General features: G+C 32.8%; 1 protein-coding gene across 1 annotated transcript in view; it reads left to right on the top strand.

The window, feature by feature from the left end:
* The first annotated feature begins 12,479 nt into the window (after window positions 1-12,479).
* The window catches only part of LOC111631531 (multidrug resistance-associated protein 4-like), a 58,491-nt gene continuing 44,558 nt past the window's right edge, over window positions 12,480-26,412 (top strand). The window contains exons 1-9 of the mRNA XM_023375787.1: window positions 12,480-12,522; window positions 16,691-16,804; window positions 20,718-20,823; window positions 20,890-21,105; window positions 21,198-21,287; window positions 21,472-21,635; window positions 24,744-24,869; window positions 25,016-25,265; window positions 25,870-25,980. Coding sequence (XP_023231555.1) covers window positions 12,512-12,522; window positions 16,691-16,804; window positions 20,718-20,823; window positions 20,890-21,105; window positions 21,198-21,287; window positions 21,472-21,635; window positions 24,744-24,869; window positions 25,016-25,265; window positions 25,870-25,980 — 1,188 coding nt within the window. The 5' untranslated portion in view covers window positions 12,480-12,511. The remainder of the gene's footprint in view (window positions 12,523-16,690; window positions 16,805-20,717; window positions 20,824-20,889; window positions 21,106-21,197; window positions 21,288-21,471; window positions 21,636-24,743; window positions 24,870-25,015; window positions 25,266-25,869; window positions 25,981-26,412) is intronic.

Below are 26,412 nucleotides of genomic sequence, written 5' to 3'. Positions count from 1 at the left end.
ATACATAAAAAGCGCCGCGATATCCGAAAGGGGCAAGAAGTGGCCGATTTTCCTTAAAATTGTATTATTGTCGGATGCAAAAATCAGATTGGACCACTCTCGCATTTATATTTACTACGCATAAAAAATTAAAATAAGTGTAAGTTTATCCACAAACTACGATATTTCCGTATAATTATATTTTACCTCATTTGTGGCACAGGGCGGCGGGCAGGCCCTAGTTTGGTGACCCCTGATATAGACTATTGAATTGTATTAATGTTGGTGAACGTGGACAATATCACCCCAGAAAGAGAATATAATTTTGGTGGGAACAAATATCTACAATAGATAAATGGCTACTTTTAAACGTCGAAATAAATAATTATTACGGATATAAAGTAAAACTACGCCAAGAAAATTAGAAAAACTATAAAATCCCGTAGGGATGATTTCGAAGGAACGATCGAGAAGTACCACGCGAATGTGAAGAAATTATAGAATTTAATTTAAACGAAGTTGAAACATGACGAGGATACCAGCAATCGATAGTTTGCGTACTCGGGTCTACACCTGTTCAAATTTATTACCCTTCGAATAGAAAAGACACGCGTAGACTTGTACGTTGTATATTTCAGAAACGATTAGGAAGTCAGAAAGAGCTAAATTAGATATTTGCTGTCAATTTTTATTCTCATTTCTGAATTTTATATTTTAATAAATACGAACGTTGATGTTAGATTTCGTCTGGTAGAAACTTAAAAATAATAATTTTATTTAACAAAAGTTTATATATAGGAGCCGTTTATTTTGAAAATGGGGCAAGTCCAATTTTTATTATTGCGAGATATTTAAAGGTTTACATTTCAATAAATTTAAAAATATTGGTAAGTATTAATAGATGTATTTTTAATATTTTGTGGTACCAGATAATGTAAGTTTATAATCCAACAGTGTTTACAGTGCTGACTAAACAAAGTAAGACTTTCATTATAACTAAATGGACTTGCCTCACTTTCAAAATTAATGAATTATTGTAATCGTTTATTTAATTGGGAATTTTTTCAGTTGCATCAGCCTTTTTTTAATAATAAAAACAAAATACTATTCAAATTTTTATAAATGTTTATTCATTTGATAAAAAGTGAAACAAAACAAAGAATATTCTAGTAGAAAAAATCAGTTTTATTAAGAATTTCAATAAAATTATACATTTTCAGTTTATACGTAGGTATAATTAAATGAATTTTATTCGGGATTTAACATTTTAAAATATTCATGATGAACGGGAGGTATATATGGTAATAAATCCACCGTGTCCTTGTATTTTTCAGATGTAATAGATCTCCTTTTTTCATACAGAAAAGATAACTTTATATTTCCGAAATTACTTGGTATTCCTCGTTGTGGTGACAAATCGATAATTTTAAATTCAGCATCTCGTTCTATCCAAGTTTTGTAGAACATTTTGTATGGTGCAGCCCTTGTAAATCTGATCCAGCATATATTTAACCAATTCACGGTTTCTCCATCGGTATTTTCGTTTCTTTTTAAAACTGCTTTCCCCAGAGGTTGGGTTGAAAAAAAATTTTCGCGTTTCATTTCATGTACTAAAAATTTATTATGTTTTCGACAATTTCGTATTAGTTTATAGTAATCCTGGGGAATATACAAGGAACTGGCTTTCCAGATTGCCATTTCTACCACTCGAAAATCACGATCGTTCGGTAAAAATGAATGTCCTGAAAATAAAAATTTGTGATCAATAATATTTATTTCATTGTCACCAGACTGAACAATTTTCATCCACACTAAGGCCAACTTTATGTTTCTATTTTGGCCAGTGCACATGTCACTAGCTATAATGTGTTTTTGTTGTCACAGTCTGTAAGTGCTACAAACAGCAAGATGCTACTTCTTGTGCTTCTCAGGATGCTATAGTTTCATTCCAAACATATGTAATAACTCCATCATTATGAAAATTGTGGAAGCCTTGATTCAATACATACATATTCCGCTTATATTTCTCGGTGTTGGAAGTAAACCTATTATTATCGAAACACAAAATTAAGATATACTTTTTGTTATTTATGAAATATTGTACAACCACCGACTTTCAATATCAAAGATAGATAGATAGAAACACCCTAGATTTCAGACATGATGTCAAACGGCCACATTGCTTACCATACAGCAACCGGAGCTAAATTTTGCCGTAATATATGCGGTCAAAAATAATTTCAATCTAAGATGGACTTGCACCACTTTCAAAATAAACATATTTTCAATACTGTTAAGAGCTAAAACTTCCATCTCCCAAATACTAGAATCCGAATTTTTTTTACTATAAATTGTTTACGCATAAAAAGATCATAACAAGTTTTATCTATAACTACCATTATCTCCATTTTTTTTCAAAAATGGACTTGCCCCACTTTCAAAATAAACGGCTCATATATTGAATAATAGTGTGTAATGGATGGTTTTAATCGGTCGAAAATGTATTATAATCAAAATTTTAACGTATTAATGCTGTATGACGAAGCGTTAGTTTAGCTCGGCAGTTACCAACCGGTGTTTCGTGGACCACCGATGGTCCCGGAGAAAATTTTGGTGGTCCGTAGAGAAATTCGGACATCGATCGATTGGAAATTACGCCAAGTATTACGACAGAAATGAGAAATGCTCGATTGCTGAATTCGAAATGAAACAAAACACGAAATGACTCTTATTAATAAATATTAGCGAGGTTGAGGCCCAAGTTTTAAACGCGAAAGCGTGTAGGTCGGACGTTCGGCGCCGCCTTCCCGTGAGCCTAGAAGTTTAACAATGGCGTTTGGAACGTCAGTGGAATCATGCTCGAACTTCCAACGCCATTGTTAAACTTCTAGGGTCACAGGAAGGCGGCGCCGAACGTTCGACCTACACGTTTTTGGGTTGAAAACGTCGGCCGCAACCTCTGTAATGTAAAATGGAACTCGCGTGATCGTTATTATATAAATATATCGTTTAAAATAATTAATGATAGTGGTGCGCCGGATTCGAAACTATGAGTTTAGTGGTCCGTAAGGTCAGAAAGGTGGCGACCGCGGGTTTGGTGCACAAAAAGGGTGTTTTTTCCACTTACACTTGTGCCGTGTCGAGATTACGCGCTTCTAAAAAGAATCCGAACTAGGTTTAATTCAATATTTTTGAATCACTATTAAGCGAAATATGTTTATTCTAATTAAAACATCTAAAATTTCTATATTCTTTGTCTCTCGTTATAATTTTCATTTAATGACTTTTTTTAATTTTTAATATAATTAGTAGCCGAAGCAAAGGTACCGATGTACTCTTTACGTACGAGATTCTAAAGATAAATGGTCACGGTATTTTTGAAGCGGTCAGCTCAGAAAAGTTGCATTAGGGAGACGAAGTAAGTAGAAGGTTAGCGAAGCCGACCAGTAGGCTTATCGGGAGGGATGGCCGTCGGCGGTAGTTTAAAAATTTTTGTTAGAAATAGTGTTTAAGGCCGCCGCGGAGACGAAGTCCCGCCGGTTAAGTGTATAACTAAAGAGAAAATTGTATGTTTGGAAATAAACGTTTAAAACTTTTGTTTCGTTGCAATTTCAATATATTACTCGGGAGTCAATGCGATAAGCATTTAAATAACGCGAGACGAAGCGAGACGAATTACAGACCAGAAACACGACTCCTTAATAACGTTAGGAGGAATGTAGGCTGTGCGCGAATAACGAAAGAAGAAGATTTTAATTTATCAGAAAAAGCTTTAACTTAGGCTGCGTCACTTCCATTTATTTTATACTAACCGAAGTAGTTCGGAGACGGTCGAATCGGCGACAGACGTATAATTAAATAATATAATATATATAATTAGAACGTTTATTTCGTAATGATAATTTTCTTATAATTTAAGATTATACTTAATTTAATAATATACGCGTGAAATTATTACTTTTCCTTAATAACTAATATAGTAAATAATAGTCTATTTGCTATTTTTTATGATTTATTCATTTTGTAAAATCTAAATTTCTAGTCCTTTAATTTAACACTTTTGTTTTTAATTAGAAATTCTGAAAACAAACAAAAACTTGCACTAATTATATTTAATTTAAAATTTATGCTTCCCGCCTGAAATTAGTAGTGACTCGCCCCTGTACATCATACTTTTCCTTTAACAGTAGGCTTGCCGGACATCTATCTAGCTCCTTTTAGGGAAAAATATTCGAATTGAAACGACGCGACTCCCTGTTCTCACTGAAAGTTCGAATGTAATCGATCGGGCCGCCTACCCCTAAGGTTTCCATATTTATTCGCATCTTTCGGCTATCTCGTAGGTTCTCAAAATTAAAGAACAAAAGACGACAGACGTGCGGGTAAACGCCAGTGGGAATTTATACATCTACAGTTTTTTAGAATTGCAGCCCAAAAAAATATTAATTAAGAGCGAGATATTTTTATGTAAAATAAAAAGTGTACGTTAAAATAAAAGTAACACAGTCGCCGAATGAATTTCTACCGTCAAAGAGTGGCCGCTTCTATTCGCGTTAGTGTTTTTTGGTTTAGTGACCGCGACCGAACTATACTTATAGCGAATTGAGAAAACTTATTCGAGTCGAAACGGAATTTTACGTCATCGATGGCGTCTTTACCACGTGACGTTTTACGTTTGTCCCACAGACGTAGCGCGTTATACTCGTATTGTACGAAAGCAAAAAATTTACGTAGTATTTAAATTATAGATGATGAAGGTCTTCTACATTTATTTTAGTATAGCTTTTATGCAAAGCTAACAGAATTGTCTTATTCGACGAATGACTTTTATCGCAAACACGGAAGAATACCTTGTTTCGTTATTTACCTGTGGTTTATTGCGCGAGTAAACGGTTACAAGAAGTTTCAACTGGACGCTGAGTAAACGAGTGAAAACAAGTAATTATTTTCAGTTATTGAGAACTAAATTGTAATTACGCCGGACATTTTCGATTTATGATCTTTTTCACTACGGCGGGTCATTAAACTTTTTTCACAGCGGGCCAGATAACTGAAAGAATGACATAACCATTTTGTTCAAATAAAACCAATATATTTATTTAGCAACACGCAAAGACGATCTCTGCAGCAAGCTATCATGGCTTTCCTTAGAAACTACATTGCGGGTACTTACACAAAAATTATATTGCTGTCAAATTCAAAACTCGAATTGGACCAATTTTGGCGTTTTTACTTACACTTATTTCAATTTTTTTCATATAGTAAGTTTATCTACAATCTGTGATATTTTCATATAAATAATTATATATTAGCTCATTTCTGGCACAGTGCGGTGGCGAGCCGGACAAAACTGATCTGGCGGGCCCTAGTTTGGTGACCCCTGGACTGAGGCAATGTTATTTAATAATTATGCCATAACATTTTCGTGCTTATTGAGCAATGTTACCGGTAATTTTTACTGTTAATAATGCTAATATACAGCACGTCCGTGCAAGATGTTTCGTCGTATACTGGTACGCTACGTATTAATCGTTATTAAAAACAAAAACAGCTTATAAAAATTATTTTTAAAAGCCGAAACGTCGTTGTTGGACTTTCCTAGCGTTTTTTATTCGTTTTTATCCGTAATAATTACTACACTATCATTAAGTCGTCAGATGTAACTGTACTGTATTGTACATGAGTGAATAATACGAGTGATAATTCGTAAGATAAGTTGGGGGTTTTTCGCTTACTTTGAAGCTGTATAACTTCTGTGCCTTTTGTCAAAAAATTCTGAAATTTTGTAGGGAGGTCGGCGTATTAGGGGCAAATATATCTAGAATTTTCGGGAAAATGGGAGTAATATTAATTAGATAAAGCCGTATCTGTTGAACGCTTCGTCCGAATTTCCTGAAAATTCCTAGAAACATTTCCATCTAATAAGCAAACCTCTGTACAAAAATTCTGAAATTTCCGACAGAGACATAGGAGTTATTAACGTTCAAACTGAATGAAAAAATCACGCTCCGCACACATTAACATCTATACGTACAGAAAAAATACCCAATATATTTTAGTTTTCTCGACGGATTGAGGTCCCTTAGTCAAAAAATACAGAAATCACTTTCCATCCAATATGAAACAAACGAGAATGAAATGCATCATACCGATTTATTTTAAATATGTTGTATTTTATTATTCTCGTTATTTCGATGTTTACGTTATAAAACTAGCGTGTATTAAATCTTAGCATTATATAAATTCGGGCAAATATATGTAAATGAGAAAACAATACGATTATCTGTCCTGGACGTAGAACACAAAAGAATAATTTTTGTTAAAATAATAAGAAAGCAAAGTAAATTAAATTTTTTTTATAATTAATGAAAATATTTTTTATAAATATATAAATAAGTTAATAAAATTTAAACAATAGTTTTGAAGAGAAAGAAAGTCCCAAAATTCTGAGTGACGACTCTTTTTACTTCTGCCAGGCAATAAATATAGCGTATATTATTATTCGTCCATTCAATATTCTCCGTGTAATTTACAGTACAGCAATAAATGAGTGTATAAAGTGTAAAAGTAGAATAATTTACGTTTAAAAATTACGTAAAATAAAGCTTTTTGCTCGAGTAATAAATATTGCAAGTTACATCCTTTTATCCAAATGAAGATAAAATAAAAGGTAATTTGCAGTAGTCTCTCTGTTTGACACTGCCACCAGAAAACACTATCGGTTTAATGATACTAAAAATTGTGTCATTAGACAATCGGAATACGCACAGCTTCGGCTAAAATTGTGAAAACCTCGGAATACCCAAGTATCTCGTTACGGAAATTGTTAATAACTTTAACTCCGCGGAAAAAGCAAAAAATAAGAAATGAAGAAGAAAATAGAAAACAAATTCGGCAGACGACAGGAATGAAAACATACTCGAGATTGATGATTATAGGGCCAATAACCCGGGTAGAATAGCCAATAAATTGGAAATAAAAGATTACTTCTGTCGGTGTTACACTACAGACTGTGAGAAATAGCTTGCACGATTCTGGTGAACACGCTAAGTTTCTTGGAAAATACAATGGCTAAGCAAACAAAGCGAGAAGAAACTAAAGTTATCTAGAAAATCCAGTTACATTCGAATCACGTTATTTGATTCGACAAAAATAAGTTCGACCAGTAATAACATACCAACGCTAAAAAGTTTGCGAAAGAACAGAAATATGTATTAGACCCATTGCGAAACACGAACGTGGTTGGGTGACAGAGTAGGGGGTGCAAAAGTAGCGAACGAATTTGAAACCTGGTATTTATTGATGAAACCAGGAGAAAAGTATAGTATTTAAAAATATTACATAAGTATCTTCGAACTTCAACCATCCAATTAGGGAATAAAGAAAATTTTGTGGATAGAAATAGAATGAAAGGTAGGCAAGCGACACTCGCGACGCAAAAAAAGTGAGTTGCGACCGACGATACAATTGATTGAAATAAAATTGCCCTTAAAGTCTGGGAAAACCTAGTTTTCGGGTTACCTCGTCATTGCAATTCGGGACAAACCACTGAAAATTTTCAATACGACAAAATCATATAATTATGTGACGAAGTTTGTCACCGTGCCAATATTTTTTCTGCATAATTTTCAATGGTATTTCATTTGGTAATTATTCTGTTTTGAAGATTGCATTTATTTTAAAATAAGAATAAATCTACACAAACATACCGTAGAACGTGGTTTGTAGTATACAACATATAAATTTCACAAGTTTTGGATGTTTAGTCTAGTAAAAGAGAAAAATTTGTGAGGTCCGACAATTTTTTGCAACCGCGTGTGATAGAAATAGACAAGTCTTGGCAATTACGGTTATTAAAACACAATTGTAAACTTTAAAAGAATTACAAATCATCGCAGTTATATATTGCTTGAAAATATCTGACAGTTTCGTATACAAATTGATTATTTTGACATTGATTTGAATAATTTTCGAGAAACTGATAAGATTCGAAGATTGAGTAGATAAACGCTTGTTACTATTTTTTAATTCCACTTGAAAATCAACCTAAAACTATTGTTTACCTCGATCATTTTCTTATCACCAAATATTCTATTTAAGAATTTCTCCCTCGTTCTTTAAACTTACAATAGACAATTTCTTCACCACGACATTTCGATTTCACGCAAGGACAAAATTACAATTATTTGACAAGTCGTTTATGAAATAGTAAAAGTAAAACATTTCCCGGTAAAATTATATTTTAATAAGCTACATTTACTTTTGTAAATAGTGAAAGTATTTCTGTAATTTCGTGTTAAATATCAAATTACTTCTTACCATATTAAATCAATTGTGGCAGAGCATTGAAAATTCGTCAAATAATTGTAATTAGTAGAAAAAATCTTACTTATACTCGGATAAGTCATTTACTGTAAGTGGTATAAAATTGTCTTAACTTTAAATAACAACGAATGCCGTCTTAGTTTATTATCTGTAGTGTTTAGAACAGTCAAGGAAAATTTCGGGAAACTTAATTGTAATAAAATAAAGAATATAAATGTTAAAAATATATATTTTATTTGCCTGATTTTATTATTTTATACTTATAACAAATAATAAATTTAAAGAATGAAACTTTTTACGTATTTGTATCGAAAGGACGAAAGTACAAAGGAAATAGATTTTTTAGTAAAGGGAATAAGTGAATATGGATGTTAGTGTTTGCGTGTATATATATATATATATGGGGGCATAATTTCGATCAGCCAGTTTTAACCTTGATCACTCCCGGTCTTTAGTGGAAAATTTATAAAATTTTGCAGGGAGGTTTGCCTATTAGGGAAATTTAGGCTATTAAATTTTAGCGGTTAAAAATCGAGGGGTAGAGAGATAGAGAGACGTCGTGTGTCAGACGTAGAGTAGAGTCAAAGTTAGTAACTTTACTCCTTAATTAATAGCATTTACAATTTTTTTAATAAAATTCATCACTACCCCGAAAATGAAGGTTTTTGCCCTTTTATAATAATAAACAATACATAATGCGCTTTTTAATAAAATATCATTACAGATGCGCCACACGCAACTTTCAACGTTGTCGCCGGAAAACATAGGCGACTGCACGATGGATTTTTATTCAATGCCTATTGAAAAATGTAGATAAAGTAATACGTTAATAATAGGTTAAATGTATAAATAATATATTATAAATAAATAAATAAATTTAAAAATTTTATATATTCACTTATTTATAAATACAAGTAGACTCTCGAAAACTCGGCACTCGATAACCCAGCACTCCGGATAACTCGGCCACACCCTGGCAGGGCAAAAACAAAATCTTTAGTTAATTAATTTTGATTATAGACAGCTTTATGTCTCATAAAGTATTTTTCTGAGGTCTGTCTTATCAGGTAAATTACTGTACACAGCGTATTCATTAATTTTCATTTTCATGTAGTAAAGGCTTTATGCCTTCATAAAGGACGTACTTTTCTTTTGTTTAAGGGTATTGGGGCAGTTTATTCTCTGTTGTATTCTCGAGCAAACAATACATACATACATTCATTCATTTTAATATTGTATATTAAAAGTACAGACCGGCCCCCATAGGCATTACCGGTTATACACATTACAAAATAATAATAATACACAGGATTTAGAAGATACACTGTTATAAATGATGAAAATATACAGGTAAATAAATAGTCTGTAAATACATAAAATAAAGTAAAATTGAATAAAAAATAAAAACAATACATACAAGTACAGTGCAGTATTTTCTGAGAAAACACTCATACTTATTTTTTTAACTCCATTCCCGATAACCCTGCATTTTTACAAACTCGGCCACCCTTCGGTCCACATTAGGCGAGTTTTCGAGAGTCTACTGTAATAATATATAAATAATATTTAATGTAAAATGTAATACAATAATAATAGTTTAATATATGAAATAAATAATCATTGCAGTTCTTTTTAAAAATTCATAGCCAAGAAATTCGAATCTATTTCTCATATATACGTTACGTCCACTTATCTAATGCAAACGACACACGCGAGTAAAGATTATATTAATTTTTTTTTTGTTTTAGCAATTTTTCAGTAATAAATGGATTTACTACTTTTTCCATTGTAATAAATTATAGTACAAAATATAATTAGCCTCGTAATAAAATAATGATTGATACGATTCAGTCAATCATCATTACCGAAACGTCAACTCGCACGATATATTTCGACCGTGTTGAATATTGTACCTTTTAGTTTCTCCGAGCGAAGTTTATTGAAAAGAAAAATTTGTAATTTCTTCGTGCTTACAATATTGTAAACAACGAAGAAATTACAAACGTTTCTTTTCAATAGGACCACGTCACTTCTAATCTAATCAAATGCGTTAATTAAACGATTGATTATAAAGACTGACAGGGCCGCGCGAATTTGATTTTACAGAGATGCATTTCCAAATGGGTCCGAACTTAGTTTGCGTTACGGAACGGTCACTGGAGATGACAGAGACGAAGGCTCGCATATTTTTCAAATCTTTTCTGTAAATAGTCCGTATTGCCAACAAATGAGCCAACTCCATTCGATAATTAAACGATTTCCAATAGGATTTTCCGCCCAAGTCATCTTCGATAGTTGCTAGCCAACGAGATGCATATTTGCCAATTACAACTAAATATGCCCCGTATTTCGAACTCGAATTTAAAGCTCAACGCATTCCAAAATTTTTTATTTCGTTTCGTCACTGATTTAAAAAACTATAATTATTGAGGACGACCTCGAAAACGTTGTTAATATGCGTTTTTCATTACAGAGAATGATTTCTGCGCATCCTTTCTTCTGATATATTGTAAGTATTTACAAACATTTTATTATTATTACTTCGGTTTGATATTTAATTTTACAGGTGTAGTAGTAGGAATAACGACAAAATATTTATTGTCCCAACGTGTGGTGCTTTTAGGAAAATAAAAGACGGAAAAGAAAATAAATTGTAAAATTTCTACAATCAATGGAAATATTAATTAAAACACTTTTTAAGCAAGTAGTTTGTACCGGAATTAAATCACTTTTTGCATAATTTGTAGTCGTAAGAAACCGTTGTTAAAGTCAATTAGTAACGCAATCGATTTCTTTTCAAACTGTACTTAAAGTACTAGTCACAGTTATCATAGGTATCTGATTGTATTTGGATTTATATGGAATGGTTGGCTCGGAAAAAGTTGTCGATAATTATCCGGAGGTTTAGACCCGGAGGTAACTCGAGCACGGGAGAAAGACTATCGATATGTCTGGATAGAGCTGTTTTTTTCTCCAAATAAAATTATTATAATGGACGAAGCGACGACTAAATATCGACGAGCGTGGTGTTAAATTATGAGAATTTCGATGGTAGTTTTTGTTACGAGAAAAGACTTTTGCCCGTTCTCGTAGATGAAAAAGTATAATAACTGAAAATAGAAAATATTTTTTTCTTTCCAACGTAAAGTGTATAATTGAAATTCGAGATTCTTGTCAAAAATACAAATAAAATTTAATAGTTTAAAGGCAATGTTTATTTGATGGAATTTTATAATCGTTTAATATTTACTTAAATAATTTATTTTATACAAACGGAAAATGCGGCGGAATATTAATCAATTGTAGGAGATTGCGAATTGGTCCGAAAGATTAAAATTTATTGGTTAATTATGTGAATGTCCAATTAATCAGCAAATAGTTCAGACGGAAAAAATAATAATTGTTAATAATAAATAAAATTTAGATTACCTGTATTAATTTTATAAGAAAAGAATCGATTAAAAATTCGATATTACAGTAGTGTGTCGTTTATATTTTCTACTAATTTTCGTATTATTCTAAAAAACTTCCGTTTATCTTTTATGCGTGTTTTATTATTTACAATTATATACGCAAAATCTACATTTATTATTTACTTCTTTTCCTATTAAATTTTTCTAATCGTTGTAATCGTAACCTTTTCTACATTTTTTACGCGTGTTGCGCACCCGCTTTATTTTCTCTTGTTATTATTTCTTCCTTGTGTTTATTCGCGGTAAACATTATTATCAATTAGTTTTTATATCGATAAAATAAATATCTGCTCCTCGTTTTCACTTAATGAACGACGAAATGAAATTTTATATTACGAAAATAAACCACAGGTTTGCCTTCTACTGATATTCTAACGGGATTTCTAGAAATACTTAAAATGCGTTAGACGAAAAGACAGTATTTTGTACGTCTTTCGCAATAATTTCAATTAACGTCATTGAATGTTCTAAGAACCGATGCAAATCTAGTAAATTAAACCAGGTTATGTTTAAACGTTTAACGACCTCGATTGTAGTATTGTAGATACAATTATTTCGTAACTTCTGGTAAACGATAGTGACGATTACTTATTTAAACGCGTTCCGGAAAACTCCGTTCAGGTATTTTCCATTTGTTATTCGACGAGGAATCCTCCCATCGAAAGTTTCAATTATAAAGAATGGTCGATAATGGTACGACGAATCCCTTCGAAACTGCCGGATGCTTGTCTCGTATGTTTTTCTGGTTCGTAACGTTCTCGTTTTATTCTATTATTTTTAGCCTAAATAATACACTTATTATTAAATTTAAATAACTGATTTTTGAATTTACGTCAATTTTTCCGACTTAGGAAAATGCATTTCTAGCTAATCTCGTGTAATTTTTATACCTATTCGTTTAATTAATACATATTAATATAACAACGACGACAAATTCGAGTAAATTATACAGGGTGGTTATAATTAAAGTTGCGCTACTTAGACCCGTCTAGAGCCAGTTCTCGTGGACGTATTTTGATAAAACTCGGCATATACGTTATACGGACCGAGGGGAAAAGGGAAATGTAAAAAAAAATATTTAATTCGAATTTTTGCCACTAGCCGAAAAAATGGCGCACGAAGAACAAAAAACGCAAAACTGAAAGACGCAAAAGGCTTTCATTCACAACATTTGTTCGATGCGCAATCCATTTGCATCAATTACGTGTTGAAAACGCCTTACATTTTCCTTTTTCTCATGGTCCATATAAAATAGGCTATATATGCCAAGTTTCGTCAAAATACGCCCACGAGAACGGACTCTAGACGGGTCCGAGTAGCCAACTTTCATTATAATCACCTTGTATTTACGCCAATTAAGAAACGTAGATCTATACGGCTTCTATGTATTTGAAACGTTTTGGCTCCGGCTTCAAATTACTTTTCGGTACCGGGTGTTCATTCCTTAAGCTGTTCGATAGAAAACTTTCGACGTTTAACTTGGCAAATATTTAAAAGTCTCGTGAATTTAAGAAAAACTTCTGAAACAACTCGCGCTTCCAACTTACTGCCACAGACATATTCCCGGCGAATCTATTCTGTTAAATTCTTAGAATTAAACAAACTCAATTTTTATCCACCGTAATGTAGACAATATTTTAGTAGCTTTTAAATAATATTTAAAATATTACAAAGACAATTTATATTTTAAGCACTCTTATTCTAGCATAAACTGGCAATTGTAAAATATATACTAAACAGCATTTCCATCGGTTGCTGGAGTAACGATAGAAATAATTGGTTAATTGTTTGTTGGTCTGTCGCTGTCTTTTCTAACGTTTTTTCCTCGTTAGCTCTACTTCCAACCGAGAATAATCCGCTAAAATGACGTATGGTTAAGCGGGCTGGAAAATCTTTTTCTATCGTTTATATAAAACTAGCAAATGAGCCCGGCGTTGCTGGGGCAAAAAGTAACGATAGCCAAGATTTAGATTATTAGATTACAGCCAATCTTAACCGTTTTCACCGGGTGCAAGAATTAGGTCTCCCTCTTCCGAGACTAATTTGACAATTTTTACACGGGTCTAAAAATATGTTCGATTTCCCCAAAAAACGCAAAAAACCGCGTCTATAACAGTACAGTAAAAGCCGAGTCCATCGGAATAATTTTTAACTCTCTCTCTTTCCCGCGGGGGAAGTTTGAAAAATCCTTTTATAGTGTACGTTCTCACCACGTACCCTAACCGTGTACCAAATTTCAACTTTCAACTCCTAACCGTTCGGGTTCTGCGCTTGTTATTGTTATTATCTACCCATCTCGATTATATATAGGCCTATATAGATAGATTTACATAAAACGATAAAAACGAGTTATAATTTGATTAACAACGTACAACGGTTTAAATAACCCGCTTCTTTTTAGAGCAAACGCGCTTAAAGATTACAATGGGCGGATCCGCGGTGGGTGATCTCGCTACAAAACACCGGTATAAATAATATTCGGGTATTTAATTTCATCCTTTTCTACGGTTATAATTAATTTTTCAACCATCGACTTATGATAAAAATCCGGAGAAAGAGAACAATTTGACGAATCTGAGTTTATCGTTTTTCATTAAACGAACGGTTTTTGTCTTAGATTATTTATTTACTTATTATTAGTAAATTCCGAAAATGAACTATAAATATTAGTCTACTATTTAATTTATTGAAAATAATTAATAAAAGTCGTTTATATTTTTATATTTCTGTTTTAACTTTATCACTTCCTGTACGAATGACGACATATCTTTTATTTACAATTTTGTAATTTTCGCAATTATATACGGTGAGAAAACAAAATTTTAATTGGTGTATAAACAATATTTTGTATAAGTAAAAAAAACCCGTATACTTACTTATATATTACTTTATATATTTTGTCGTTTCGGTTTTAAAATCTATCCTATCCTAGTTGACTTTTATATTTTTGGCCTTTATCCGAAGATATCATTTTTACATTTCGTCCTGGTATCTTATTTAATGTGCTCGGAATAGGAAATTATAAGATTATCGGCCGAGAAAACGAGACCAATATTCGGTTATTAAATGGAAATTACGAAAGAGACGTCGGGCGTGACGTACGGTACATATCACAATACTGTAACTAACGATTATTACAAAATCTAGGGAAGAATCGAATTAGTTTACGTTTCTACCAATACAATTCATTTAGCGTAGTTTCGGTTAAGCGCGGTGTTGATCGTCGTCCTTGGAAATAATCGCGACGATTCGCTTTCTTTAAGTACAAAATATCCGTGTACGAAAAATCTCACACTTTCGTTCGAGATTATTCTAAAAGTTACGCTATTGTACAGTACGTGACGCGTACGAATAGGAAAGATAGACAAAAAATAAAATAAATATTTTTACATTTAAGCCCGGCTTTTTCGAATTATTTTGCCATTTCTTCTCGGACATTTCAGTTTAAAAAATTAGAACGTAATTAAAAAAAACTACGAAAATTAAAGAATGGCGTAGCTGTTTCGAACGGACGAAAAAAAGGAAGCTACGGTAGATGAAACATTGCGTTTGAGTGGCGACACCTTTGTGAATTTCTCTGTCTAGGGATGCTTTTAGTCTTCCCAAAAGTTTAACGGAAGCGAGGTCTTAACCCAATTTTAAAATTAACAGAAAATATTATAGCGTTTTAGCTGGTTCCCCCGTTATCTCACCCACAAAAATTAACCTACTGATTAATTGGAAATATTTAGAGTATTAGTGAAAAATTTGGTGTAAATAAAGGTGGAGGGAGTATACTCGGGACTGCCGACACCCGATACGGGGCCCGAGGGTAGAACGGGTCCTCTCTTCTTAACGTCATCTTAAGCCAGAAAAGTTTTTGGACAAATGAAATAAGTAGGGTGTTTCTTTTTTAGTTAAAAACATTCTTAAATATTTTACTTTTTGTTAATAAAAGTAAGATTAATTTATAGGGCTTGAAATTTCTACGGGCTCCTAAGTTTCCTCCGGACCGAAAAAAATCTCCAACTGCCCTCTCTCTCCACGGCCCCGCGTAAAAGATACGTTGAGTGACAGCGAGCTTATTACACGGTCAACTACCAACTGGAGATAAATTTTTCTGTTTTTGGAACAGTTCCGTTTTCTTTAACTAATCCTTGTTTACCGAACCTTAGGCAAAAAACAATTGCCCGTGGTTCTGTAAAAAAAGGATTAATTTAAAAGAATGGATATTATGCAGTTTTTCTTTCCTTTTGTATCGGGTGTACTGGTAATGTTTGTAAGGTCGAAGAAGGTTTTTCCTTTATACGACTATTACGATAAACGCTTTAACTGAAGAGGGCCTAAAATAAATGAACTCGAAATGCATTTGAATGGTTTATAAAGAAAAGTAGTTTTAAATAAAGGCATTTTATTGTCTCCGGTTTGTTTTTATTATCTTCGGGTCGACAATGGCAATTTGAAGCATAATTTGCTAACTTCGTCAATTTAAATACGCGAATTATTTTTGATAATAAAATAATTAAGTTTAATTTTATAAGAGAATAAACCGGATAAGATGAAGTTACCACCGAAACTTTCATTATCTATCGAGATACGTTTATATGAACTTTTAATATAAGTTAAATAACACTATTTAACTTATTACTTTTTATAAATAATTATTTTATATGACTATTATTGTATAAGAAAGCATACCGTACACACACAAAGAAACATATAGAAATGATAGGCAAATCACAAATTATTCCGCATAACAACTGAACTGAAAATAGTTTTAAGTAAACGGGCACACGCGCGTTTAAACTTTTAAAATTTGTTTATAATTCATCGTTTAACCCGACTATTTGTTTTGCGGATAGAAATATTTACGATAAATCAAAGATACTTTATTGCGTGCCGTAAAAAGTCAAATTTATATGGAATACTTTCAGTTGGATCTTTCCGTTATTGAATAAAGGGAGGAAGACAAAGGATTTAGACGACGAAGATATTTATTGTAACGTCAAAGAAAACGACTCTCGTCATTTGGCTGATTTATTACAAAAGTACGTATACTAAGTTTTATTTAATTGACAAAGTTTTAAAATATTACGTTTTTCTGCTTAATAGTTGTAATTTAAAATGTAAAATTAGTTGTTGCGTATTTTGTGACGCGTCAGTAACTTTTGTTTAATATTTCAGATTTATTCATTTATTAAGCTTTAAACGAGGCGTTAAAAGTCAAATGCTTCTTTCCGAAAACAATTTGGATATAGCCTAAATATAGAAGAATGCCGTTCATTCGAAACGAATTTATCAGGACCTAATTAGGACAGATATGTGAAACGGGGAGATAATTAAATGATTATTTGAATAGCGTAATTATCTCTACGTCAGCTAATGCTCCACGAAAATTAAGAATACACTTAATAGTAACTATCGATATACACGAATCCGCTCGAATTACACAATTTACATTTAATGTAATCGGAAAAAAAACATCGGCATGGCTTTTTCAAATTAGATATTTTCTGCGCTGGTGCCCAAAGCTAAATCTCCAAACCCAAAATCTGCGCGAAATAGACACCGTGGATGGTAAATAGCCGAAAATTTCGTCATACGTAAATGAGTGAAGTGCCGTCCTACCAATCGAATGGCGTGCAAACCAGACGCGATAGCGACAAAATTTAATGCCCTAAACTGTATATTCGAGGAAATCGTTTCGGACAGACATTGGTCTACTAACTTAGGACGGCTCGCTGTGAGGAAATGCATTTGATACATCATCGGCTTATCAGCTTTGCCTGGGAGAAGGCAGTCGGACGATTCGTTTGTACTGTACGTTTTAGCCTAGTACGGTACAGTACATTTGTGTGTAGTACGGTAGTTTAATTTCGGACACGAGTGTATAATAAAATTAATGTTTAAGTTTATGCAAATCGGTCGGTTCAACTTATCCGTTGAAAAAGATGCGATTTCGCATCTTAACTTGGTAATTTATTTATTTATTTATTTATTTAGACATACTAGACAGAGCCCATGATGCGGGGTATACAATAATTCGTTACATGTACTGTACATTACAAAAAAATATCATAATCCATCCATTATTACAGAGAAAATTAACATATACATAAATCAAAACAAAAAGTATTATTATAAACATCAAAAAACATCAAAAATAAATATCTGAAAGCCAAATATCCAAATATAAACATATAACATAATAACAAAATTCATCATGGGGAGAACTATCCAACCAAAAACATCATTATATAAAGAAAAAAAACATTAATTACACCCACCTATAAAAGAAAAAGGATTCAATTATCTTATCCAAAATGTGGATAGTCTCCCAACACTTCTTAGCCACAAGCACACTTTTAAGGAAAAAACAAATGCCACCTTTCGGCAAAAACGAATACTCCAATATGCAAAATAAACAACGATGTACGTCACTCCGTACAAGGGATCACTAAAACAAAATAAAAAAATCAACAAAGATTACCTAAAAAATAATTTAATTTTTTGAACAAAATTAATTAAATCGAAATTACTTATATTAGTAATAAGTTCCAAAAAATTCTCCAACGGAATAACAGAAGTTCCAAACACACTTTCTCGAATTTTTTCTAACTTAGAGCATTTAGCAATCACGTGAAAAGCATCCAATAGCTGATCATCCTTACAATACATGCAAATTTCTCTGCGATAATTCTATAAAAGAAAAAGGATTCAATTATCTTATCCAAAATGTGGATAGTCTCCCCAACTTGGTAATTTACGTGCGGAACGAGGCTGGATAAGAGAGAATTTTATAAAAGATTTGAACAGAAACGGCTTCGGCTAGAGATTTTTTGACGTTTTACATACGAAAGGAAGGTGAGGGAATTGGTTCGCTTCCTGTCCTACACTCAGACTGCGACAACGCGTCAGTGTGGATATTTGGTTACCGAGATTCGCTTTGTCGTCGACCAATAAACCCTCGCGTCGTGATTTTTTCACGAAATTACAAGTGTATCGACATTAAAACAATGAAAGTATGTGATATATTTTATAATTTAACCAAATTTATATAGTTTATTAAAGATTTGTTTGTTTGTATTTTTAGAAAGAAATAACGCAAAAAGTAATCGTAATCTTTTTTCTTTACTGGATTTTTAAAAGCGCGTGCTTTGGGGCACAACGGAACGGTTTCCCGTAAGGAAAAGGAAAAGGAAAAGGAAAAAAGTCTAGTAAAAAAGAACAAGGGGACGATTACTCGGAAGGAGATGATACGAATCGCCTTTACAGCACCCAGGCTTACTCACAGTCGACTGAGGGTTGGTGTTCGCGTGTCGCGTACAAAAGAATGGGCTCGTATGTCTCGTGCGGGTTTTGACAGCGACGATGACGATTCCGCGCTGATTTGCGAGTTTGGTAAGCGACGAGACGAGTATTTTTTTCTTAATATTTGAGCATTAATATCATACCCCATTCTGCCCCGAGTGCGGAGCGGAAGGAGATGTGGGCAAATTTTGTTTTTTAATGATTTATTTTTCATTCAAAATTATTGACTTTTTAAAATATAATTTAAATAATTATGCGCCAAATATAATAAATAAAAAATATAATGTAATATTTTTGTTATTTTTTTTATTGTTTACGTAATTTTAACTTCTTCGTTAGCTACCTCATTCCGCCCGATCCCCCTAAGTATCTTTATTTTCACTTTATTCACTCGTATTAGGGATTGCATACCGGTTAACTGATAAATTGACAAAAAAACATTCGTTAAACTTACCGGAACATTTTTGAAATTTATCGGTAATTTTGTAAATGAAAAATACTAGAAATTTTTATGTAGAAAATATTGTGTTTATAGATATTTAAAAAAGCTAAAGGAACATTGAAAGAAAAACAAGTAAGTGTAAGCAACAATATACGTAATTATTAATTTTATATGAGATATTTTTTGTTTAATTTTAATTTAAACTTTCTTGGGTTTGAGAGGCACTGTAAATTGTACAGAAAGCTCCAGTTAGCATACGTGATTTGTGCTCTGCAGTTTTTTGAAATATTTAAAGGTATAAAATCTTTACAATCAACGTTTTTCTTAAAGAATAAGTAAATATCTCCTCTTTTAATATTTAAAAATAATAATACGTAAATATTTCAAGTGTTTTTTTAAATTAATAGCAATTTTCAATACACCACATAATGACAGGACATTAACGCAATATTATTGTAAAATAACATTAAAATTTGTACCTTAAATAAATTTTTTACTTCTAACAACTGTTTAAAATAATTAAATACAAATATTTATTACAAGATTCTAACATTATGCCTTAAGATTGTGCAGAATATGTATTATTCTAACCTTATTTTCGTGGGGAATCCCCATTACTCTCACGAAAAGAACTTTCTTTAATTTTAGATTGTAGAACCCGGTGGAATAGCTTACTAAACATGCTGGAAAGATTTTTATTACTTAAAGATGATGTCCGAAAAAGTCTAGAAACTTAACCTAACCCGGATTATTTTGTACAAAAATTAGATCAAAATTAGGAGATAAGACTTTAAATAATTTAAGTTTCTTGAGAAGTTATTTTTTAAAAAATGGTAATCAGTAAAATGGTATTAGGTACTATATATTATTTCTGTTTTATTTTTATTTTTCTGTATTATTTTATTTATGTTTCTAAAAGTTATTATTATAGTTTGTTTAGAATAACACTTTAATTTTTATATTTTTTATATTCTATACCTTTGAAATAGAAAATGTGAAATGGAAATCAAAATTACTTATATTTTTTATCACCTTAATTTTATTTTTCAGGAAAAAAATTTACCGGTAATTTACCGGTAAACCGGTATTTTAATTTTCATTTACCGAATTACCGGTAAATGAAAAAGTCGGTAAATTTACAATCCCTAACTCGTATTATACTAAAATTATGTTCTAATAGGAAAGTTAACAGTTTCGTTTTATAATAGAGAATGGAATAAAGAATTACAAAAGGCAAAGCCGAGTTTAACCAAGTGTCTGATTCGTCTGTTTGGTTTTACGTACTTGCGCCTATTTCCATTCTTTTTAATTCAGGTACGGATAATTCTGTATTTAGTATTGACGATTTCAGAGAGATTTCATTTACGTTTTTCTTTAAAGGAGTGTTTCGTTGTTATCTTCCCCGCCTATTTGATCGGAATACTTACAGAGTATTTCGTTAACAAAACGTATGACAATACATTTGCATATTTAGCAGCTGCGGGCGTTTGTTGTTTTACTGTAGTCTACGGTTTCATTGTCAACGAACTTTTATTTCGAACGAGCAGACTCGATATGAAAATAAGAATCGCTTGTTCTGGAGCTATCTACAGAAAGGTTTGCTTTACTTTTATTCGCCTCCGAATCGACACGAATTTTGTTTTTAGAACTGAAATGCCACAAATAAAGTTATTATTTTTCAATTACAGGCGCTTCGTTTGAGTTATTCTTCGCTTGGAAAATCGTCTATAGGACAAATGGTTAACCTCCTGTCCAACGACGTTAATAAATTCGATAACGTAAGTAACAATTATTGGCTTTGCTACGTCTGAAATTTAACCGGTGGTTTGACGTGTACCAGTTCTATTTTATTCAAAGTTATAAAATAAATACCTTCTGTAAAAATCCGCTTTCTTTCCTTTCCTATTGTCCAATCTGCTAATTTGTAAACTTTAAGTTGTATTTTTCCACGGATCTTTTCAGTGCACGTATTTATCCACTTACGTCGTCACCGGCCCAATTCAATTAATTATAACAATTTGGATTCTGTGGAATTATATGGGATACGCGGTGTTCTCTGGAGTCGTGGGTATTGTCTTATATTTTCCACTTCAGATAAAAATAGGAAAGATGTTTTCTAAGCAAAGGTAAGCACTTTCTTCGTTGCACCCGACGTTTGAGAATATTTTATTACATACAAAAATTTAAACAATTCCAACGTGATTTTGTAAATTCTTTTGTAGCATTATAGCGTTAATCGCGAACGATTAATTTTTAGTAATTACGTCCGAAAATCTTTATAAACTTGTGAAGAGAGACTCTAAATTTCTTTACGTTTATCAAAATACGAGAAATCTGCACCTGTCGGCCTTCGACGGGTCCAACCCGAACGTTTACGATTGTTTTCTCCCCCTTAACTCTGTTAAAGTCTCGTTTTAAAAATTTTCAAATACTATAGGCCTATATATAAAAGTTTTACAAGTAATAGTATTTAAAAATTTTTAGTACAGTACAGTAGAAATAGTACAGTAGAAGCCGTTCTTCCGGTTAAGCCTTAATCCTCTCCCTCTCCCCCTCGGGGAAATTTCGAACATGTTTGATGTAAATTGATATTTAATAATGGAATATTAATGGGACCAGGCATTAGAGAAATACTGTTTACTATCCCAGAATAATCGGGCGAAAGATCACAGAGAGCTGTCGCATTCTATAATGGAGTTCGGCCATACTTTAAATGTTAAACTTCTAATTTTGGGTCTCGTTGTCTTCTCCACCAACGGCCGATTTGGATGAAATTTAAAATATTTAGTGGTCACGGCGAGTACCGCGGACGTCTTAAGTTTCGAATAAATTCGTTGGATCGCTCGAACTTATCCGCTGTGAATTTTGTGGCCTAGATTTATGACAGAGAATAGCCGCACCGGTTACCGACCGATCTAGCTGTCTACCCGTACGTTTAATAACTTTTTCCACAGCCGGCCGCCCGATCTTTGCCGTTTTCAAGAATTTCTTTAAAAATATTAAATATTTATATACCAAGAGCCCATTTTTAAATTTTCACGCGTTACCGTCGATTCACTGGCTCTTATGGGCTATGGTCACTTCCTTCCTACTATCCTATCTCTCTATATTTCATTCTTATTCTAACTCCTTCATCATCTTTACCCCTTCCTCCCTATTTTCATTTATGGCTATACCTATTAGTTCGGCCTGTACCTTTCCTATGTATGTATGTATGTGTCACGCGACTATATTCTTTGCCATTATTTTTCATCTATTAATTAATACAAAACTACCGATTTGAAAATAGAGTACAGTAGAACCTCGATTATCCGGACTAATTGGGGATGAAGGTAGTCCGGATAATCGAAAATCCGGATAATAGAGGTCCGGATAATCGAGGTTCTACTGTATTTGCAAAATAATTCCCATTTTTACTTTTCCGGCTGTTATATATAATAGAAGAAAAGTACGGCGATCGATCAAAAAATGATCGTTAATTCATATTTGTATATTTTTCGGCTCGGGACGCCTCGAAACGTCGAGAAATACAAAAAATTCGGGAGGTTTCCCATACGTACGGATGTTAAGGTGTGAGGGGGACAGGGTTACGTTTATCCTGTTTGAAACTTAATAACTCCTGAAATTTTTGTCAAAAATTTCTGAAATTTGCCAGGTTTGTTTATAGGGCGGATTTATCCTGTTAAATAGTAATGAAAGGTCGAGGGGTGGCGAAATAAAGGGAATCGCGTGTGTCTCCAATACGTTCGGACTTAATGACGGTTCTACTCGTTATTGGTATTAAAAACTTTTTTATAAAACATATTTCTATTCTCAAAATTCAGCTTTTTGTCGTTTTATAATAGTAAAAATATAAAAAATTTTTTAAATAAAACAGCATAATAGATGGCGCAACAAAATGTTGCCCAGAAACTTAAGCAACTCGCTGTTAGACTTTTATACTTTGGCAAATTATTACTCGACCGGTTATCCAGCGACACCACCTACTACGGGCTATTATCACGAAAACTACAGTGGGTGATCGGTTAAAGAACATAATCCGTTCCCAGACTTTGTTCGCTATCCGAATTGTTCGTTAACCGATTATCGATTTACCGTAGGTTTTACTGCGAATTTAATTAATTCGTTATGGAGACTCCCCAAAATAAAAAATATATATATACTTTCTTACTACGTCTATTCATACGTAATAATAAAAATACATAGGCCTATATACACGGTCTTGCGTATTTATTAGTCATGTTTTTTCCGTTTGAAAGGATTAAAGAATCTGTCTAATGTCGATCGCTTTTCTCTCTTCTTCAAGATTTTTCGTAAGTAATTAATAGCATTGCAATTGTAGAAATCCCCAAGCCTCGACCCGGTTTGGATGCCGTTCTAAAACCGTTCTTCTTACATCCTCGCACTTCTTCAAAGCACCTTTAATAACTGCGGCTTACTGTAGATCCGTTTATGCCATACTGCCCAGCAACATTAGGCGTCTTCTGCCCACTCTCTACCTTTGCTATTATACTCTCATCTTTCGAAAAGAAAAACAGACGCAAAACTAAACGATTGCCCGCCCGACAGTCTCGCGAATACTATAAAAGAATTGTTTCTGTCAGAAAAATAAAAGGCTAGAATTACGAAGGAAAGTTTAGAAGTTCGGAAGAATACTATTCAATCGGTATATACCGGGTCGAGCGTCGATGTCGACGTCTCCCGCGCTCCGAAAAGTTTCGAATTGTTGCCCGAAGACGAGGGAAGACCAATCGCTATTCGTTATTTTACGTCGCTTCTTCTCGTGTTTGTTCTGTGGGATGTTCTGTGGGAACCCGCTGTACGCGATACTCACTATTTTGTTCGAAATAAAAGACGAGTTTATGTTTAAAGTCGATTGCTCCGAACCAAGTAACGAAACGGATTAAAATCGTGCACTTAGCTACTTACAGACCGGACCCTTCTTAATTAATTAATTAATACTGTTCTAAATGAGAGTGTTTCTATCTACCCGCTTTGCGTTTTTCTTTTTACTTTTATTATTGAATAAATTTAGGCCGTCAAATTATGGGAAAAGTAATTGCGAAAAATATCTCACCTATATTGTCTAGTAAAGTAGATGAATAAAAACATATTAGAAAGTGTTACGTATACGGTAAATCCGAGTTTCTCGACTAAATATTGATTAAAGAATGCAATTATTGGTATTGTTAACTTCTTACAACAAGGTACTAAAACGTATAATTGTTATTTAGGTTAGAATCGGCCAAACTCGGAGACAGAAGATTACGTTTGCTACACGAATTGATAACAGGAATTAGAATAATTAAAATGTATGCTTGGGAAAAAGCTTTTGCCAAAAATATCGAAGCGGCCAGAAGGTAGGGTTTTGGAAGCATTTGGCCAAAGTAGGCCAAATGCTTCCATTTTAAACTAAGATGAAAACGTAGCCTAATATTTATAAGGCCGTACGAAAGAAATGGCATAATAATAACTAATTTTGTTTTCTCATTTTGTTTCTTTACAGAGCCGAAATGAATAGAATAAGAGCATCGTTACTGTTATCGGGACCTCCGTTTGCAGTGGGTTTCTTATTGTCGAAATCCTTTATATTCTTTCCATTTTTAACATTTTATTTAACCGGTGGAAAGATAACGGCCGATCTAGTATTTATGACCGTTAGTTTAACTCTTAATATATATCGCTCGTTGTTTTTTGCGCTACCTCAAGCTGTGAATCAGGTCTCCGAAGCGCTTTTATCTATTAAAAGACTACAGGTTTGTACTGTACAAGAAAAGTTTACCTATCTTATACCATAATAAATTGTATCCTTAATTATAAATGATTAGCACGCGAACTTATATAAATGAATATTTAAAGGTTTCGTACGATTTCTATACACAGTATAACGTATTGTAGACATCAAACAATTACACCCGACGCGGCTAGCGTAACCCATAATGGAGTCGACCGGAACGCTCGGTGGAACGGACACTCGGACCAGTCACGAGAAATTACAGTGTGTGAACAGGTTAATTACAGAGTAAATTAGTCAATATTACAAAATTATCGACAAAAGAATAACAAAACAAATATTTTATTTTAATAAGATGATAAGTACAGTACTTATACAGTACTTTAGACTGTTGCCTACACCAGTCTAAAAATTATCGGTATTTAATACCATTAAAGAAAAGTATTGCGTACATTTTAGGAATTCTGCCAATGGCTTTAAAATCAAAAAATAAAAAACGAATAATATGAAAAACCGAGAAACAATGTACATATTTGAGGATATGACAACAAAAAGCTATAAGATAAAATCTGTTATTCGATAAATAAGTCGGTTAAAATTTGTCCTTTGTCTCGCTTATTTTTCAGAACTTTTTGTTATTGGAAGAAAAAGAAGAGTCGTCGGAGACGTCCGATTCTCAAAAGTCTTTAGACAAATGCGAAATAAGGTTAGAAAAAATCAGTACGTCGTGGAATAAGGTAGGCAGTTGTATTTTAACATTTCATTCGTTCTTTGCAAATAATTCGTTTATATCTTTATCTTTTACTAAAAGATAAAACTATTTTGTTAATTATGTTTCGATTCTCTTTCCGAAACGTGTGTGTAAACTTGGTTGCTACCATCCATAGTTCCCATACAGTCTTTTCCGATTTTCAACTTTAATATAAAATAATTAATTAACGTATTGTAAGTTCAACCACCTAGTCTTTCGATAATTGCTTCATTTATTAGCTGTCACTGGTCTATCGCTGAGGTTTTAATGATAAATTCGGTAAAAGGGAATCATTTACGCTTGTTATACTTACTTTACCGAAAGTAATTAAATCGCAAAATGTCGCAGAAAAATTTCAATTAATTAATTAGTCGATGATTACTTTGTTCACACTCATTTCGATAGAAACTATTCGTAA

This window comes from Centruroides sculpturatus, unplaced genomic scaffold (genome assembly GCF_000671375.1).
Source record: "Centruroides sculpturatus isolate CEXI.00-Female unplaced genomic scaffold, Cexi_2.0 scaffold412, whole genome shotgun sequence".
NCBI lineage: Eukaryota > Metazoa > Arthropoda > Arachnida > Scorpiones > Buthidae > Centruroides > Centruroides sculpturatus.
This window is presented reverse-complemented; position numbering and strand designations above follow the sequence as displayed.